Below are 17,290 nucleotides of genomic sequence, written 5' to 3' on the forward strand. Positions count from 1 at the left end.
CCCACTCATCCTAAGTGTCACTTCTTCCTGAGAGCCAAGGCAGCCTCGGTGTGCTGCTGGGGTTGCTTCCAGACCATTCCTGGGGACAGCAACCTTGGGAGACAGGTAGGTGGAAGTTCTGGAGATCCAAAAACCTGAAAAAGACTCTAAGTACAGGCCTGACCCGGGCATCATCCCCAGTTGAAGACAGCTGTTAGAGCCTTAGGGAGTACAGATTCCAAGGGGAGGGATCTGCCCCGGGCCACACAGCTGGTGGGGCCACAGAGATCAGACGTAGGGCTCTTGAGAGGACAGAGGGCACCGGTGGGTGGTGAAAAGGGGATGTGACGAGCTTCAGTGCATCACACTGCCACAGTGGGGGAGCCCAGATGGGATGCTCAGGTGGATGTGGGAGTACTGTGACACACACACACACACACACACACACACACACACACACACACACACACACACCACTAGGAATCTGGCTCTTCCCAGTTGTTCTTTCTTCTGACCCTGTTGGGAACCAGTCAGGGGAATGTTCCAGTCCCATTCCAGCAGAGAACCTTACTCTCTGGGAGAAGAGACAAGCAAAGAGCATGGAACCATCCCAGGGAGAACTCAGAGGTAGTGGTGGGGGGTAATACAGCCCTGAATTTGGCCCAGCTTTGCCCCTTCCCAGCTCTTGGAGCCTCAGTCACCTGTTAAATGGAATAGCAGTTACTACATCACCAGATGGTTGTGACTGTATAGAGAGCACCTGTAACACAGTAGGTGCTTAATGTTACTTCCCCACATACCCCTCCTGCATTTCCATGGGGAAGAACCAAGGCTGGGGATGGTCATGACTCCAGTGAGTGGACTGCTCCATATGATTATGTGTGTGTGTGTGTGTGTGTGTGTGTGTGTGTGTGTGTGTGTTGGGGCAAGTGGAGGGGACAGTGTGGTGGAAGGTGTCAGGAAGGCTAGACTCCTGTTCGGGGACACCTGAGGATAGGCTGGGTGGCCTTAGGGAAGTCAATGAACCTATTAGCCTCAGTTTCCCCATCTCCTGCAATGGGTAAAATGATATCCTACCAGGGATTTTGCAAGAATGGAATATCCTCCATGTCAAGCTGCTGACACAGGACCTCGTGTGCTCAAATTAACTGTGATCATAAAAACATAGTTTGGTTAAGGGTCCCAGGTGGGCTGGAATCTTTTGCTAGCCTGAGCTGCCCACTGGTGGCTGGAGAACACTACCTCCTTTACTGGTGCACATTTCAAATTCACTCAAATCAAGGAAGTGTACCCATTTTAAAGACAAAACTGAAGCACAGGGAAGAAGAGGGTGACTTTCCTAAGGACATAGATCAATTTATTGAGCTCCTTGTAATGATAATCATCATCAGAGCCAACAGTAAGTGGCACTGTTGTGTCAAGCAGGGCCTTGGGCACTTTCGTAAATGAGAAACTGGCGTCAATGCTGGGCAGATGCTGCCGGGGGCCTAGACACAGGTGTGGCAAAGGTATGGCGAGGAGAGTATGTGGATTTCAGGTATTCCCTTTCCCCAGTTCCTCTGGGCACAACACTAGGGGGCAGACTGTCCACTCACCACTTCGCTCCCTGGAGTGGAGACAAGTGTTAGCCCAGCCCGGGTTTTCTGGCTGAGGGAGCCAAAGACTCCGAGAGGTGAAGTGTCCCACCCAAGTCCACACAGCCAGTAGGCAATGGAGGCTGGATTCGACCTCAGATGGCCTGGCTCCTCCCACACCGACCCAGGACCTTCACAGTGCTCCCCACTCAGCCCAGGCCTGGTGCCAGCACTTCTACGTGCCATGCTCCACCCAGGATATCCTCTTGTGAGTCCACCCAGACGTGCAAAAGTCTCAGGCCCAGCTCTGCCTTTTGGGGTCACAGGCAGCTTTCCGATCCATCGAGTTATCGGCCAAGCACCAACAGACGGCTAGGCCTCTCGCCCCTTTGTGCCGAGGAAACAAAGGCTCAGAGATGTTTAGCAGCTGCATCCCAAGACCCTGGCGAGTCAACGGCAGGGCAGTGATGCACTTGAGGGCATTTCTCCGTGGCAGGGCAGTGATGCACTTGAGGGCATTTCTCCGTGTCTCCGCAAGGGTGTGATCACCTCAGCCTAAGCCCAGCAGCTCGCCCTGTAGGGTCGCAGTCTCCTAAGTATCTCCACGGCCTGACCCTCGAATCCAGTGAGGAAGAAGGAGCCACATGACTTCCATTGTGCAGGTTTCCACCTGCAAAACTGAGGTGGGGGACCCAAAGCAGAGTCGGGTTGGGACTCTGATGGGGAGTCCCTGTGCTCCGTACAGACACCCATGCCGCCCCGCCCGGACTCGGAGGGACCTGGTCAGCCCAGTCTGCCGGGACCACGCCGCGGCCAGGCCAGCCACTCAGGTTCCAGTGGCCCGCGAGAGCACCCTCGCTGACAAAGGCCGAGGCCGCAGGGGCCATCCCCGTGCGACCCTGTAGGGCCCGGGGGCGGGGAGAGGCGGGCCGGCGGACTGCGCCGAGGCGCGCCTATTGGCTGGAGCTGACGCCCATCCGGGCTCCGAGGCCCGACAATTGGCCGCGGGGGGCGGAGTTCGCGGAGCCCCAATGAATGGGGGAGCCGGAAGCAGGAAGTGAGTTTGCGATCCGAGCAGCTGCTGCAGGTGAGGCGCGGCGCCCGGGTTTTGGGGTCACGGTGCGTCATCCTCGGGGGACAGGGCGAGTCTGGACCGAACGCAAGATCATTCTTTTTCTGCCTTCCATCCAGTACCCCTTCCACATTCATTGTGGCCCCTATGCCAAGGAACCCTCCGGGCAGCAAAGAGTTAACCCGGGGCGGGGGCGGGAGGTGGGGTTAGTGCTACTGGGGCGGAGCATCCGGAGTGGTGGGGGAGGCTGGACACTCATTCCCGGTAAGGGGGGTGGGGGGGGTGCGGTGTGGAAAATGCACTGGGTTGGGAGGTCCCCGGTCCCAACGGGGCTGTGAGAATTCGGTAAGTTTCGTGGCCTCTCTAAGCCTCAGTCTCTCTGTCTGTAAAATGAGTTTTCTTCCAGCTCCGAACTTCTGCGGCTCTGAGGCTCCCCTGGCCGAGCACGGGGGAGAGGGTAGGAGGATGGAGGGCCAAGGAAAAGGCAGTTAGAAGGATGGGAGTGAGACAGATTGCACACTGTCCTGGTGAGGTTGGCGTTATTATCACCCCCGTTTTACAGAGGTGAAAACGGAGGCACGGAAAAGTGAAAACTGACTTGATTTTAGAAGTCTAGAGCTGAACCAAGTTTGGAACCTGGGTCTTCCAGCTGATAGCATGGAACTCTGTCCTTTTGAACACAGTGGTGGGTGGAATTGAAGAATTCTGAATTCACAATTGAGGAGAATTCTGAAGAGGAGGTTAGGAAGTCAGAGAAGGAGGAGGGGAGGCTGAGTGCCCCCTCCCCCACCCCCGCTGGGAGTCTGGAGATGCAGGTCTCTGCTTCTGATCTCTCCCTTGTGTTATTACTTGTGTATTAGGCAAAGCTCCTAGCCTCTCTGGGCCTCAGTTTCCCCATCTGTAATACTGGTAGTTGAATTCATTCTTTAAGGTTTAGGGGCCCCAGGCCAAATGTGACCCACCAGTGTATTTTGTAATATCCTTGGGTGAGTCACCTAACCTCTGAGCCTCAGTTAACATATCTGGTGAATGGGTTTGGGGGAGGATTAAATGAGACCATGAGAGTGCAGAGCTAGGTGTGTGGTAAATGATGGCTGTGATGATGGTGATGGTTCTCAGCAGGGCCCATGGCGGACGCCCAGTACATCCTGCCCAATGACATCGGTGTGTCTAGCCTGGACTGCCGCGAGGCCTTCCGCCTGCTGTCACCCACAGAGCGCCTGTATGCCCACCATCTGTCACGGGCCGCCTGGTACGGAGGCCTGGCTGTGCTGCTGCAGACCTCCCCTGAGGCCCCCTACATCTATGCCCTGCTCAGCCGCCTCTTCCGTGCCCAGGACCCAGACCAGCTGCGCCAGCATGCCCTGGCTGAGGGCCTTACCGAGGAGGAGTATCAGGTCAGTTCTTTTAGGTCATCCTGCATTTCCTGAGGGGCTTCTGGGTATGAGGGACCACAAGCAGGGGTACAAAGGTCTTTCTCTTTAGATTAGACCAAAGGTTGCATATACAGGAACCTCCTCTCCTAGAGTCTCAGTCTTATCTGTAAAACATGCATGAGGGTAGTCTGTACCTTCTAGGGCTGCAGTGACCTGACTCCAAGATAAATAGTGGCTGCTGTGATTTAACAGGGGCTGTGAGTAAAGGCAACAGCTGTGGAGATTCAGAGGCAGTAGAGGAATGAGTCCAGAGTAGGAATCGGGAGGTCTGAGTTCTGGACCAGATCTTCCTCCACCATGTTGTGCGTTCCTGCCTGTCCTCTGGTTTTTGTTTGTTCGTGGGTCTGTTGGCCAAATATGTGAATACATTTGTAGTGCATTGTTGCAATGCAGAAGGACACAAAATACAAAGATCACTCATTGGATGGTGCGGTGTGCAGCCTTTTAATTCCTCTGTCTGTGTATTGCATACCTACATGTGTACATGCACATGTGTATCAGTTCCTCATTTTGTCCTTTACATAAATGAGATCATGCCATGTGTGAGTAGGATCTATTTCTAGAAGTCGCATTGCTGGGTCAAAGGCTCTGTACGTTTATAATTGATTGATGTTGTTAAATCATCTTCTACAAAGGTTTCACCCAGAATGTATGAGAATGTGGCCTGTTTTTCTATATGTAAAATAAAGGGATTGGATTGCTTCTCTCTGAGCTGAGGCCCAGGCTGTTTCTTCTACCTTGTTTTAACTTTTAGTAATCAGCATCCCATCTCAAGGCCTTGATTTATTCATGAAAAGAGTTAACAGCGAGACAAGTGCTTGGAAATAGAAAATTGCTGCATGTGCTGCTGTTTCCAGTGGGATATTTTTGTTTGCAAAGAGCAGAAACCCACCTCAAATTGGCTTCAGTGAAAATGAAATTCATGACTTCCAGTTTCCAGTCCAGCATGTGAGGAACTTAAAAGTCACCGATCTGTCCTAACAAGTAAAAGGCAGGACAAACCAGAAAATCGACAGCTTTTCTTACGTCCTTAAAAGAAATGAGGCCACAGGGCTGCCGCTCCCAAATTGGAGAGACAGACAGGTGGGTACAGAGAATCACAACTTAACAGCAGAAATTCATGAGCAGAAGCCTTCCCCACAACCAGCACTAGGGTAGGAAAACCTAAACTGTAACTGAAAAATTGCTGGAGGCTCCAGTGTGGATAGCTCTGAGAGTTAAAAACTCCAGGGGAACCCAGTCACAGGAGAGGCCCCCACACATTTGGGAGTTTTACCTCCAGGATCTTGACTGGGTCCTCACAATGAGTTTCAGAGAAAAAGCCCCTTGTGCTTCTGACAGGGGAAAGGGAAAGGGAACTGCTTTTGAAAAATGCCAGAACATTCTGTTCTTAACAGTTTGCTCTCAGGAGAAACTATTTCACCAGAACCTAACCTTCTAGGGCTTTATGAGAACCTAACTGACCTGGGCAGAGGAAAATATCCCACTCCAGACAGTTCTAAGTCATCCTGTCCCACCTAAGGGTGGGTGGGGACACAGGACCGAGAAGCCCACGAGGAGTTCACAGTCCAGAGGTAAAGGCTCACTAACAGACTAATGAGACCTATTCATGGGACCGTAGAATACTTCTGGGACTCCCACACCTGGCTATCACGTTATGAAAGACCTATTTACAGCAGTTCTTTTTATGCAGTACATCATGTCTGGCTATCAAGAAAAAATAACAGAACATAATAAAAAAGCAAAGAACGCAGTGTGGAGAGACAGAGAAAGCATCAGAACCAGATTCAGATATAGCAGGTATGGTGGACTGATAAGGAATTGAAACAGCTATGATTAATAGCCCTATGATTAGGGCTAAGGGCCCTAATGGATAAAGTAGACCACATGCAAAAACAGATGGGCAGAGAGATGGAAATCCTAAGAAAGAACCCAAAAGTGCTAGAAGTTTAAAAACACAGAAATGAAGAATGCCTTTGCTGGCCTTATTAGTAGACTTGACCCAGCTGAGGAAGGACTCGCTGAGCTTCAGTATATCCCAATAGAAACCTTCAAAACTGACAAGCAAAGAGAAAAAAAAGACTGAAAAAAGCAGCACAGAGTATCTGAGAACCGTAGAGCAACTGTAGGAACCGTATATGTAATGGGAATACCAGAAGAGGAAGAAAGAAACAGAAGAAATATCTGAAACAATTATGACCAAGAATTTCCTCACATTAATGTCAGATACTAAACCACAGATCCACAAAGCCCAGTGAACACTAAGCAGAATATTAAATGTCATAAAAAACTACACTTAGGCATATTTCCAAAGTACAGAAAATCAAAGAAAAAGTCCTGGAAGAAGCCGGAGGAAAAGTAGATCTTAGCTTTAGAGGAGCAAAGATAAGAATTGCATCCAATTTCTCAGAAACCACACGGACAAGAAGAAAGTGGATTGGATTATTTGAAGTGTGGAGAGAAAAAGCCACCAACCTAGGATTCTGTACCTTGTGAAATTATCCTTCAGTAATGAAAGAAGGGGCGCCTGGGTGGCTCAGTTGGTTGAATGTCCGACTCTTGATTTTGGCCCAGGGCATGATCTCGTAGTTCGTGAGATCGGGCCCCACGTCGGGTTCCGTGTGCTGACAGCACAGAACATGCTTGGGATTCTCTCTCTCCTTCTCTTTCTGCTCCTCCTCCTCTTGTGCCTCTCTCTCTCTCTCTCTCTCTCTCTCTCTCTCTCTCTTTCTCAAAATAAATAAATAAACTTCAAAAAAAAAAAGTGAAGGAAAAACAGACTTTCTCAAACACAAATTGAGGTCATGTATTGCCAGTAGACCTGCTTTGCAAGAGATGTTGAAAGTTCTTCAGGGAAAAGAAAAGAGATACAGGTCCAAAACTCAAATCTGCATTAAGAAAGCGAGTGCATTGAAGGAGTAAGTGAAGGTAAAATAAAACACTTAAAATTTTTTAAAAAATATTTATTTTAAATATTCTCTACACCCAACGTAGGGCTTGAACTCACAGTTCCGAGATCAAGAGTTACATGCTCTTCTGACTGATAGCTGCCTCTATTTTTGTTGATTCTTAATTGATCTAAGAGATAGCCATTTGTTCAAAATAATGATAGCAACAGTGTATTCAATTATATGTGCTTATGTTTATCTTATTCTTATGCATATTTATACATACATATATTTCTGTCTCCTTGTATGTAGGTGCAATAAAGGACAGCAATGATACATGGGAAAGGAGACAGGAATTAAAATTATTTTGTTATCATAGGGTACTCACTATCCATGAAGCAGTATAGTGTTCTATGAAAGTGGACTTGGATTAGTTATAAATGTATATTGCAAAATCTCGGGCAGTCACTAAAAAGTGAAAAGGTATAACTAATGAGCTAAGAAAAGAGAGAAAATAGACTCATGTGAAAAGTCTCAGTTACTACTAAAAAGGCAGAAAAATAATGGAAGACAAAAATAGGAATAAACAAGGACAACATATCAAAAACAGTAACAAATATGGTAGATATTAGTCCAACCGTATCAATAATCACTTTGAATGTCAATGGTCTGATTGTACCAATTAAAAGACAGAGATTGTCAGAATGGATCAAAAAAACAAGGCCCAAATATATGTTGTCTACCAGAACACACTTAAATCTGAAGATACATATAAATTAAAAGTAAATGGATGGAGAAAGATATACCATACCAACATTAATCAAAAGAAAGTGGGAGCAGCAATATTAATGTTGTGAACTTCAGAGTCTGAAGAGTTACCAGGGATAAAGAGGGCATTGCATGATGATAAAAGGGTCATTTCTATGGGGCGCCTGGGTGGCGCAGTCGGTTAAGCGTCCGACTTCAGCCAGGTCACGATCTCGCGGTCCGTGGGTTCGAGCCCCGCGTCAGGCTCTGGGCTGATGGCTCAGAGCCTGGAGCCTGTTTCCGATTCTGTGTCTCCCTCTCTCTCTGCCCCTCCCCCGTTCATGCTCTGTCTCTCTCTGTCCCAAAAATAAATAAACATTGAAAAAAAAATTTAAAAAAAAAGTCATTTCTACAAGAAGACGATGGTCTTTAATGTGTATGTGTCTAACAGAGCATCAAAATACTTGAGACAAAAACTGATAGAACTGCGAGGAGAATTCGATGAATCCAGTACTATAGTTGGAGACTTTAATACTCTTGCATCAGAAATAGACAGATCTAGGGGCACCTGGGTGCCCTCTCAGTCAGCTGAGAGTCCAATTCTTGATTTTGGCTCAAGTCTTGATCCCAGGGTTTTGAGATCGAGCCCTGTGTCAGGCTCCACACACAGTGTGGAGAGGTTCTCTCTCTCCTTCTGCTCCTCTTCCCGGCTTGTGTGCTCTCTCAAATAAAATTTTTAAAACTTTATTAAAAATAAATAGGGGGCTCCTGGATGGCTTAGTCAGTTAAGTGTCTGACTTTAGAGCAGAAATCAATAAAATTGAAAACAGGAAATTAGTAGAGAAAATTAATGAAACCACAAGGTAGTTCTTTGAAAAGACCAGCAAAACATATTTTAGTCTATTTGGACTGCTATAACAAAATACCACTGAGTGGCTTATAAGCAAGTTTATTTCTCAGAGTTCTGGAGGCTGAATGTCCAAATTCAGGGCACCAGCACAGTCAAGTTCTGGTGAAAACCCTCTTCAAGTTTGCACAATACTGACTTCCCACTGTGTCCTATCATGGTGGAATGGGTGAACTAGCTTTCTGGTGTCTCTTATAAGGGCACTAATCCCAATGGTGAGGGCTCTTGCCTTCATGACCTAACTGCCTCCCAAAGGCCCCATATTCTAATCCCATCACTTTGGGGGTTAGAGTTCAACGTATGAATTGGATGGGAGACACCAACATTCAGACCATAATGAGTAAAAAGTCTCTAGCCAGTCTAAGGGAAAAAGAGAGAAGTCATAAACTATTAATATCAGAAATGAAAGATGGGACATCACTATAGATCCCATGGACATTAGAGAAATTCAATCAATAATTAATAACCTTTCCAAACAGAAAATACCAGGTTGACACAGGTTCACTGGTGAATTATACCAAACATTTAGGGATAACATTATACCAGTTCCCTATAATCTCTTTCAAAAGAGAGAGAGACAGGGAATCCTTCCTAATTAATTCTATGAAGCCAACATCATCCTAATACCCAAACCAGACAAAGACATTAAAAGAAAACTACAGACCAATATCTCTCATTTACATAGATGCAAAAATCCTCAACAAAATATTAGCAAATCAAATCCAACAATGTATAAAAAATTATATACCATGACCAAGTAGGATTTATCCTGGGAGTGCAAATCTGGCTCAGTATTTGAAAGTAAATAATGCATCACATCAACAAGCTGAAGAAGAAAACCACACAACCGTATCAATAGATGCAGAAAAAGCATTTGACAAAATCTGGCACGATTCATCATAAAAACTAAGTAAACTAGGAATAGAGAAGAGCCTCCTCATCTTGATAAAGTTAAAGCCTATCTACAAAAACCCTACAGCTAACATCATATTTAAGGGTGAAAAACTCGAGTTTTCTCACTAAGATCAGGAACAAGGCATGGAAGTCCCCTCACCACTGCTTTTCAACATTGTTCCAGAAGTCCTAGCTAATGCAATAAGGCAAGAACAGGAAATAAAAAGTATGCAGATTGAGACGGAAGACACAAAACTGTCTTTGTTCACAGAAAACATGATCATCTACATAATCCAAAATAATTGACAAAAAACACCTCCTAGAACTCATAAGCAATTAAAGCAACGTTGCAGGATATAAAGTTAATATACAAAAGTCTATTGCTTTCAATACAGCAGCAATGAACAAAATTTGACCTTAAAAACATAATACTATTTACAGTAGCACACAAAAAAGTGAAATACATAAGTTAAAAATACAACAATGTACAAGGCCTATAGGTGGAAAACTACAAACCTGATGAAAGATATCAAAGAACTAAATAAATGGAGAGATGTTCCATGTTCATGAACAGGAAGATTCAGCATTGTCAAGACACCAGTTGATGCACCTGGGTGGCTCAGTCAGTTAAGCGTCCAACTCTTGATTTCAGCTCAGGTCATGATCTCATGGTTCGTGAGATCGAGCCCTGAGTCAGGCTCTGCACTGACAGAGCAGAGCCTGCTTGGGATTTTCTCTCTCCCTCTTTCTCTGCCTCTGCCCAACTCATGTGCTCCCTCTGTCTCTTTCCCAAAATAAATAAACATAAAAATAAAAAGATGTCAGTTCTTCCCAACTTTATAGATTCAGTGCAACCCAAATAAAAATCCCAGCAAGTGATTTTATTTTCAACACAATACTGAGGAAAGAGGGTAAAGACCCAGAATAGCCAACACAGTAGTGAAAAAGAACAAAGTTGGAGGACCAGTACCACTCAACTTCAAGACTTATTATAAAGCTACAGTAATCAAGACAGTGTGGTGTTGGCAAAAGGACAAATAGATCAACAGATTAGAATAAAGAGCCAAGAAATGGACCCCGATAATTATAGTCAACTGATCTTTGACAAAGGAGCAAAGGCAACACAATGGGGTAAAAATAGTCTGAAATTTTCAGCAAATAGTTCTGAAACATCTACATGCAAAATAAAAGGGGGGCACCTGGGTGGCTCAGTCGGTTAAGCCACCAGCTCTTGGTTTCAGCCTGGATCATGATCTCATGGTTTGTGGGTTTTAGCCCCATGTCAGGCTCTGTGCTGATGGCACAGAACCTGCTTGGTATTCTCTGTCCCTCTCTCTGTGCCCCTCCCCTGTGTGCATGTATGCACAAGCACTTTCTCTCTCTCTCAAAATAAATAAGCCTTAAAACAAAAAAAAAGAAACATAGACGAAAAGAAAAAAGAAAAGAAAAAGAATGTAGACGAGATGTGGACCTTACATCTTTAACAAAAGTTAATGCAAAGTGGGCCACAAACTTAAATGCAAAACTAAAAAACTCCCAGAAGAGAACAGAAAATCTAGATGACCTTGGGTAGGGAAATGACTTTTTAGGTACAATGTCAAGTATTATCTGTAAAGAAATAATTGATAAGTGGAGCTTCAATATAATTAAAAATTTCTGCTTTGTCAAAGACACTGTCAAGCAAATGGAAAGTCAAGCCACAGACTGGGAAAAAACAGTTGCAAGAGATATAGGACTGAGATATAGGATATAGGATAAAGGACCGTTAGCCAGAATATATAAAGAACTCTTAAAACTCAACAATAAGAGGGGCGCCTGGGTATCTCAGTCAATTAAGCACCCAACTTCGGCTCAGGTTATGGTCTCAGGGTTCGTGGGTTCAAGCCTCATGTCGGACTCTGTGCTGACAGCATGGAGCCTGCTTGGGATTCTCTTTCTCCCTCTCCCTCTGCCCCTCCTCTACTTGCTCTCTAAGTAAACAAACAAACAAACAAACTTAAAAAAGCCAATCTGAAAAGCCTACATGCATTTGATTTCAACTATATGATATTCTGGACATGGAGAGAGTAAAAATCAGTGGTTGCCAGGCAGTGAGGGGAGGGATATTTAGGGCAATGAAACTATTCTATAGTACAGAGTAATCTACATAATGGTAGATATATGTCAAATATTTGTCTAAACCCATAGAGTGCACAAGGCCAAGAGTGAATCCTAATGTAGACTATGGTCTTTGGGTGATGATGTGTCCATGTAGGTTCACCAGTTGTAACAAATATACCACTCTAGTGGAAGACGTTGATAACAGGGAAGGCTGTTCATGTGTGGGGGCAGACGGTACGTAGGGAATCTGTATACTGTCTGCTCAGTTTTGCCGTGAACCTAAAATGCTCTAAAAAATAAGATATTTTTAAAAAGAGATAGTATATTCACTGCAGCAGCACATATACTAAAATTGGGACGATGCAGAGAAGATTAGCATGGCCCCTGCACAAGGATGACACACAAATTCATGAAGCATTCCAATTTTTTAAAATTAAGTAAATAAATAATAAAAAAAAAGAGAGTTATTGGTTCACGCAACTGAAAAGTCCGGGGCTAGGGCAGGCTTCAGGCATGGCTAGATTCAGGGGTTCAGTGATGCCATTGTGATGCAATCTTCATCTCTCAGCTTTGCTTTCTTTCCTCCAGTAGTGGAGCTCCAGGGGCTCCAGACTTGATCCCTAGTATAAAAATAGAGGCTCTTTACCACTTGAAAATTGCCCAGGTAGGGCTTTTACGGTCTAGCCTGAGCCTATGCCTACCCCCAGAGTTAGGGAAGGGAGAGTCCCTCCCTTCTCAAGAGGAAGACTGAGGTCTTGTTGCCAGAGGAAGGGAGACCTAAGTTTTGGGCCTGTGAAAGCCATAGGGCAGATGATCAAGGCCTCTCCAGCTGTAACATTTAATGTTTCCAATGACAGCTTCCTGGCAGGTTGGAGGCAGAGGACAGGCTTTCTGCAGAGGGAGGCAGTGTGGTTTTTTTGTTTGTTTTTTTTATTAATTTTTTTGTTTATATTAGAGACAGAGCGTTAGTGGGGAAGGACAGAGAGAGAGGTAGACACAGAATCTGAAGCAGGCTCCAGGCTCTGAGCTGTCAGCACAGAGCCTGATGTGGGGCTCAAACCCACGAATCCTGAGATCATGACCTGAGCTGAAGTCAGACGCTCAACTGACTGAGCCACCCAGGCTTCCTGGAAGGAGCCAGTGTTTAAACTGGGCTTTTGAGGTCAGGTGAGATGGCTGCAGGTAGCTGAGAAGGTGCTGGGCAGAGTGGGAACAAAGGTGGATGTGTCTGGGGGCTGCCGAAAAGACTGGTTTGGCCGGACAATGGGTGTGTGAAGATTGGTCTGTGAAAGTATTTTGCGGCCAGACTGGGTCCTGCTGGGATCTGGATCCTGCCCCCAGATTTCCCAGCCTCGCCTATACTGGTTCCTCTGGGTGTTAACATCTCAGGAGGGAACCTCCCTGGGGTGGGGGAGGCTGTGTTTCCAGGTCTCTGATGCCCACCTTCCCCTAGGCGTTCCTGGTCTATGCTGCAGGTATCTACTCCAACATGGGCAACTACAAGTCCTTTGGCGACACCAAGTTCGTTCCCAACCTGCCCAAGGTGAGTTGAGGGAAGGCTGGGGAAGGTGAGGAATTGGGGGCCAGTGGGAGCCTAAGCGGAGCCTTGACCATGTCCCTGCCATGCTGCATGACTCTGGGTAAGCCAGCCAGCCTTGCTGGGCATTGTAGCCTCCTCACATATAAGGGGAAAGCAGTGTTTCTTCCTGACCGTGCTGACCTGAGCGTCACACGGGGGAAGGATGTGGAAATGTTCTGTGAACTGTGAAGTGCTTGTAAAATTCGGGCCTGGTCATCGCTGGGGATGGTAGAGAGGCCTGGGCACGGGCGTCCCTCACTGGCACTGTGGAGACCAAGCACATCTGGCAGATGCAGTTCTTACACCAGGGCTCTGAGCTCTAACTGCGTACATCAATTGCGTGGCCGTCTTGTTGAAACGCAGATTCTGGCTGAACAGGTCTGCAGCGGGGCCTGAGCATCGGCATTTCTCCAGCAACACCAACACCGCTGGTCCGTCGACCGCACTTGGAGCCGGAAGGTCTTAGGCTGTGGGAGAAGGGCTGCGGGGTGGGTGTGGAGGGTCCAGAAGACAGCCTGGGGTGGTGTGGCCGAGCCAATGGCCTCTCCGCTCCTGCAGGAGAAGCTGGAACGTGTGATCCTGGGAAGTAAGGCTGCTCAGCAGAACCCGGCAGAAGTCAGGAGCCTCTGGCAGACCTGCGGGGAGCTCATGTTCTCTCTAGAGCCGCGGCTTCGACACCTCGGGCTGGGGAAGGAGGTGAGGCCCCCCAACCGTACAGGAGAGAGGAATCCTTTGAGGCTACCTGGCATGGAGGGAAGGGTGCCTGATAGGCAGTGGGCTTTGCCTCCCAGTCTTAAGGCCGAGCTGCTCACACGAGTGTGGGCTTCAGTTTTGTCATTTGTAAACTAGGAAGCAAGCTGGATGGAATGCTTTCTTTCCTTTTTTTAATACTTAAAAAAATTTTTTTAAATGCTTATTGTGTATTTTTGAGAGAGAGACAGAGCATGAGCAGGGGAGGTATGGAGAGAGAGGGAGACACAGAATCTGAAGCAGGCTCCGGGCTCTGAGCTGTCAGCACAGAGCCCGACACAGGGATCGAACTCACAAGCTGTGAGATCATGACCTGACCCGAAGTCGGCTGCTTAACTGACTGAGCCACCCAGGCGCCCCTGGATGGAGAGCTTTCTGAAAGCCCTTCCAGTTCTGAAGTCTGGGGTGGTGTGTGCAGAAGGGAAGGAGAAGAGCCAAGAGTGAGAGGGAGCTGAGGAAGGGAAGAAGGGAGAGGAGGGAGCCTAGGCTTCCCGCCCCTGGAGGCCACGCAGCAGCTGCGTGGTGTGAGGGATGTGACAAGCCTGTGCGAGGGGCCAGCCTGTGAAAGACTGGAGCGGAGCTGCAGGAAAGCTAGAGACGGACCTCTCTTTGTTATTTGTGTTACAGTTTTTCCCCCAGGAAAGAGATGGAGGGGGCAGGGTGGAGGCTGCTGGGAGGAGGTACAGGAAACCTGGGGCTGTGGGGGGAAGTGTGCCGGGAAGGGAGTCTCCCCACCTCAGCAATTCCTTCTTCCCGTCCATCCCCTTCCTCAACAGGGAATCACCACCTATTTCTCCGGGAATTGCACCATGGAAGATGCCAAACTGGCCCAAGACTTTCTGGACTCACAGGTTTGAGGACTGGGGACTCAGGACAGTGGTTTGACGGGACCCACTCATCGCCAGCACCCACTCTGGGTCTCAGCTTGGGACCAGAGACACTGGCATCTTGGGTGTTTGAGGCGGACAAGACTTGGGAATCCTTGTCCAAGAGTTGGCCTGGCCCCAGTGAAGATGACATTCCCACGCGTGGCTGTGACAAAGCTGCCCCCGCCCGCCCCAGACTGAAGGCCTTAATGACAGCCTCAGGGCAGGACGACACAGAGCATCAGAGCCGCTTCCCGTTGGGCCCTGGCTTCCACATGAAGCCAACATGAACCTCCCAGAAGCTGTGTGACCAGTTTCACGTCTGCCGCCTTGCAGAGCCCTGGGTTAGCTGAGGGCATGCAGTGCTGGGCACAGTCGGGTCAGCACTTCGTAAACGTTAGTGCTCAGCGTGTAGAGCAGAAGTGGAGAGCCTGGCCCGCCTGCCCACCTGCTCCCCCCACCCCCGTCCAGCTGCCTCGGGCAGCTTCCCCCAGCGGCCCCGGCCTGCTTTGCTTCTGTATCTTCTCTCCCTGGTGTGACCCTTTCCCTACTCCCACCTTGCAGCCCCCTCTGGACTTTACCCTTCCCCAGACCCATGCCCTGGTCTTTTCCAGAACCTCAGTGCCTACAACACGCGGCTCTTCAAGGATGTCGACCAGGATGGGAAGCCCCGCTATGAGGTGCGGCTGGCTTCTGTGCTTGGCACGGGTGAGCTGCTTCACACACCCCTTCTACTCCTGCCTCAGTGCTCCTGGACCAGGGCAGAGGGGGCTGGACTGAGGACAGGGGCTGGTGGGTTATGCGGGAGCTGCAGGGAAGAACGGTCATAATAGTCACGGCGCATGTTGATTGCAGACTCACCGGGTGCCGTGCTCTGTGTACAGGGGTACCTGTGAGGGAATGCTTGCCCCGGTGCTGGCTGTGACAGTAAAGAAATGGGGGGAAACATGACGACAGGGAAAGGGGTTCCGTTCCACTTGGCAGATGTTACTGCTGCAAGCCTCTAACGGGAGTCGTGTTGGGCATGATCCCCATCACAAAAAATAACAACCCACGTAAATAATGGGAAGAGAGGCTGGGCCATATGCCCCTTGACAGCCTAGAAGAGAAATCCAAACTATACATCAGTGAAGACCATATATGTCTTGGAGGCTGGGGGGAATCTAGAAAGTTTGAGATGGCTAACGTACTAAAGTCTGCTTCCTAACTATCAGGTACCCTCAGGGTAAAGCCCAAATCCACCCCTAAGGGCTGTATCATTCAAAACTCTTTTTTTTTTTTTTTTTTAATGTTTGTTTATTTTGAGAGAGAGAGAGATAGAGAATCCCAAGCACGTTCTACACTGTCAGTGCAGAGTCCTACATGGGGCTTGATCTCACAAACCAAGAGATCATGACCTGAGCTGAAACCAAGAGTCGGACACTTAACCAACTGAGCCACCCAGGCACCCCTGTCATTCAGAACTCTTTGCAAATGAAGAATCTATTTCAAATTTGCCTGAACCAGAACCCAAGTACTTAACAGGCTTGGGTAATTAAGAAGCCTGGAGTAGGATGGCTTCAAGCACAGCTGGATCCAGCTGCTCAGACAGTATCCTGAGAAATTTCTCTCTCCGTGTCTTGGCTCAGCTCTCTGACTTCATCCATGGCATGTTCCTCCCACACGGGGCCTGATAAGTGGACCAGCCTGGCCAGTCCAGCAGAAAGAGAGCCCTCTTCTCCCAGAAGTTTCTTCGTAAGGTCTGGGAGTGGCTCCAGTTTCCCTATCCTGCATACCGTATTTATCTGTGAACCGATCCCTGTGGTCAGGGACGGATATCTCATTGTCTAGACCCTGATCCCAAGCCTACCTCAGAGCCAGGTGATGAGGTCAGCCCCTCCCACTCACCTGAACCAGAGGTGGTCCTGGTGGAGGATTGTCAGAGGAAAGTTGGGGTCTGTTCCCAGGTGAGAAGGAAATGTACTCGGTATGGACAGAAATATCCAGGCCCCTGTGAGGGCCTTTGCAACCTGGCCCTCCCTTTTCCACTCACTTGCCTCCTCCCAGCCCCCAGCCTCACATTTCTGCAAGCCTCCCACTTAGACTCTGTGCCCCAGCCACACTCAGCGGCTTCCAGTTCTCTGAAAACCCCTTGTTCTCATGTACGCTGTCCAGGACTTGGCACAATCTGATCCCTTTCCCACCTCAAATGCTTCCCTCCCTTCGCTCATGTGATGAATACCTACTCATCCTTAAGACTGCGCTTGAACATCACCTCCAGGACCTTTCCCTGCCTCTCGATGACTTTCCTTCTCTTTTCCCACCAGCAACACCCAGTAATTCCCCAGGTTTCTTGCAGTTGCTGTTGACTACAGGCTCCTCAAGGGGAGGAATTGTAGGTTTCGTTCACCAGTGTCTCCCCACTGGCCAGCACGTGGCAGAAACTCAGATATTGGTTGTGTGAAGAGGTGAAGATGGCTGGAGACCCACGCTGCTGGTGGAGGGAACAGCGTGAGCCC

The 17,290-nt window shown here is 48.1% G+C and overlaps 1 protein-coding gene and 1 non-coding gene across 6 annotated transcripts in view; both read left to right on the forward strand.

Moving 5' to 3' along the window:
* Positions 1–2,589: 2,589 nt before the first annotated feature.
* DPP3 (dipeptidyl peptidase 3) overlaps positions 2,590–17,290 on the forward strand; it is a 35,236-nt gene continuing 20,535 nt past the window's right edge. The window contains exons 1-6 of one of the 5 annotated variants that reach the window (XM_030331460.1): positions 2,590–2,640; positions 3,748–4,022; positions 13,051–13,140; positions 13,735–13,872; positions 14,703–14,777; positions 15,407–15,500. In XM_030331460.1, the coding sequence (XP_030187320.1) occupies positions 3,753–4,022; positions 13,051–13,140; positions 13,735–13,872; positions 14,703–14,777; positions 15,407–15,500 (667 nt within the window). In that variant the 5' untranslated portion in view covers positions 2,590–2,640; positions 3,748–3,752. Of the gene's footprint in view, positions 2,641–2,867; positions 2,971–3,744; positions 4,023–13,050; positions 13,141–13,734; positions 13,873–14,702; positions 14,778–15,406; positions 15,501–17,290 lie in introns of those variants that run through there. The other 4 variants (XM_030331459.1, XM_030331463.2, XM_030331462.2 and 1 more) reach the window with 4 other exon arrangements.
* On the forward strand, positions 11,918–12,026 carry LOC115526701. Its single transcript, XR_003972730.1, has one exon. It is a non-coding gene; the product is annotated as a U6 spliceosomal RNA (small nuclear RNA).

The sequence above is a fragment of the Lynx canadensis genome, chromosome D1 (genome assembly GCF_007474595.2).
Source record: "Lynx canadensis isolate LIC74 chromosome D1, mLynCan4.pri.v2, whole genome shotgun sequence".
NCBI lineage: Eukaryota > Metazoa > Chordata > Mammalia > Carnivora > Felidae > Lynx > Lynx canadensis.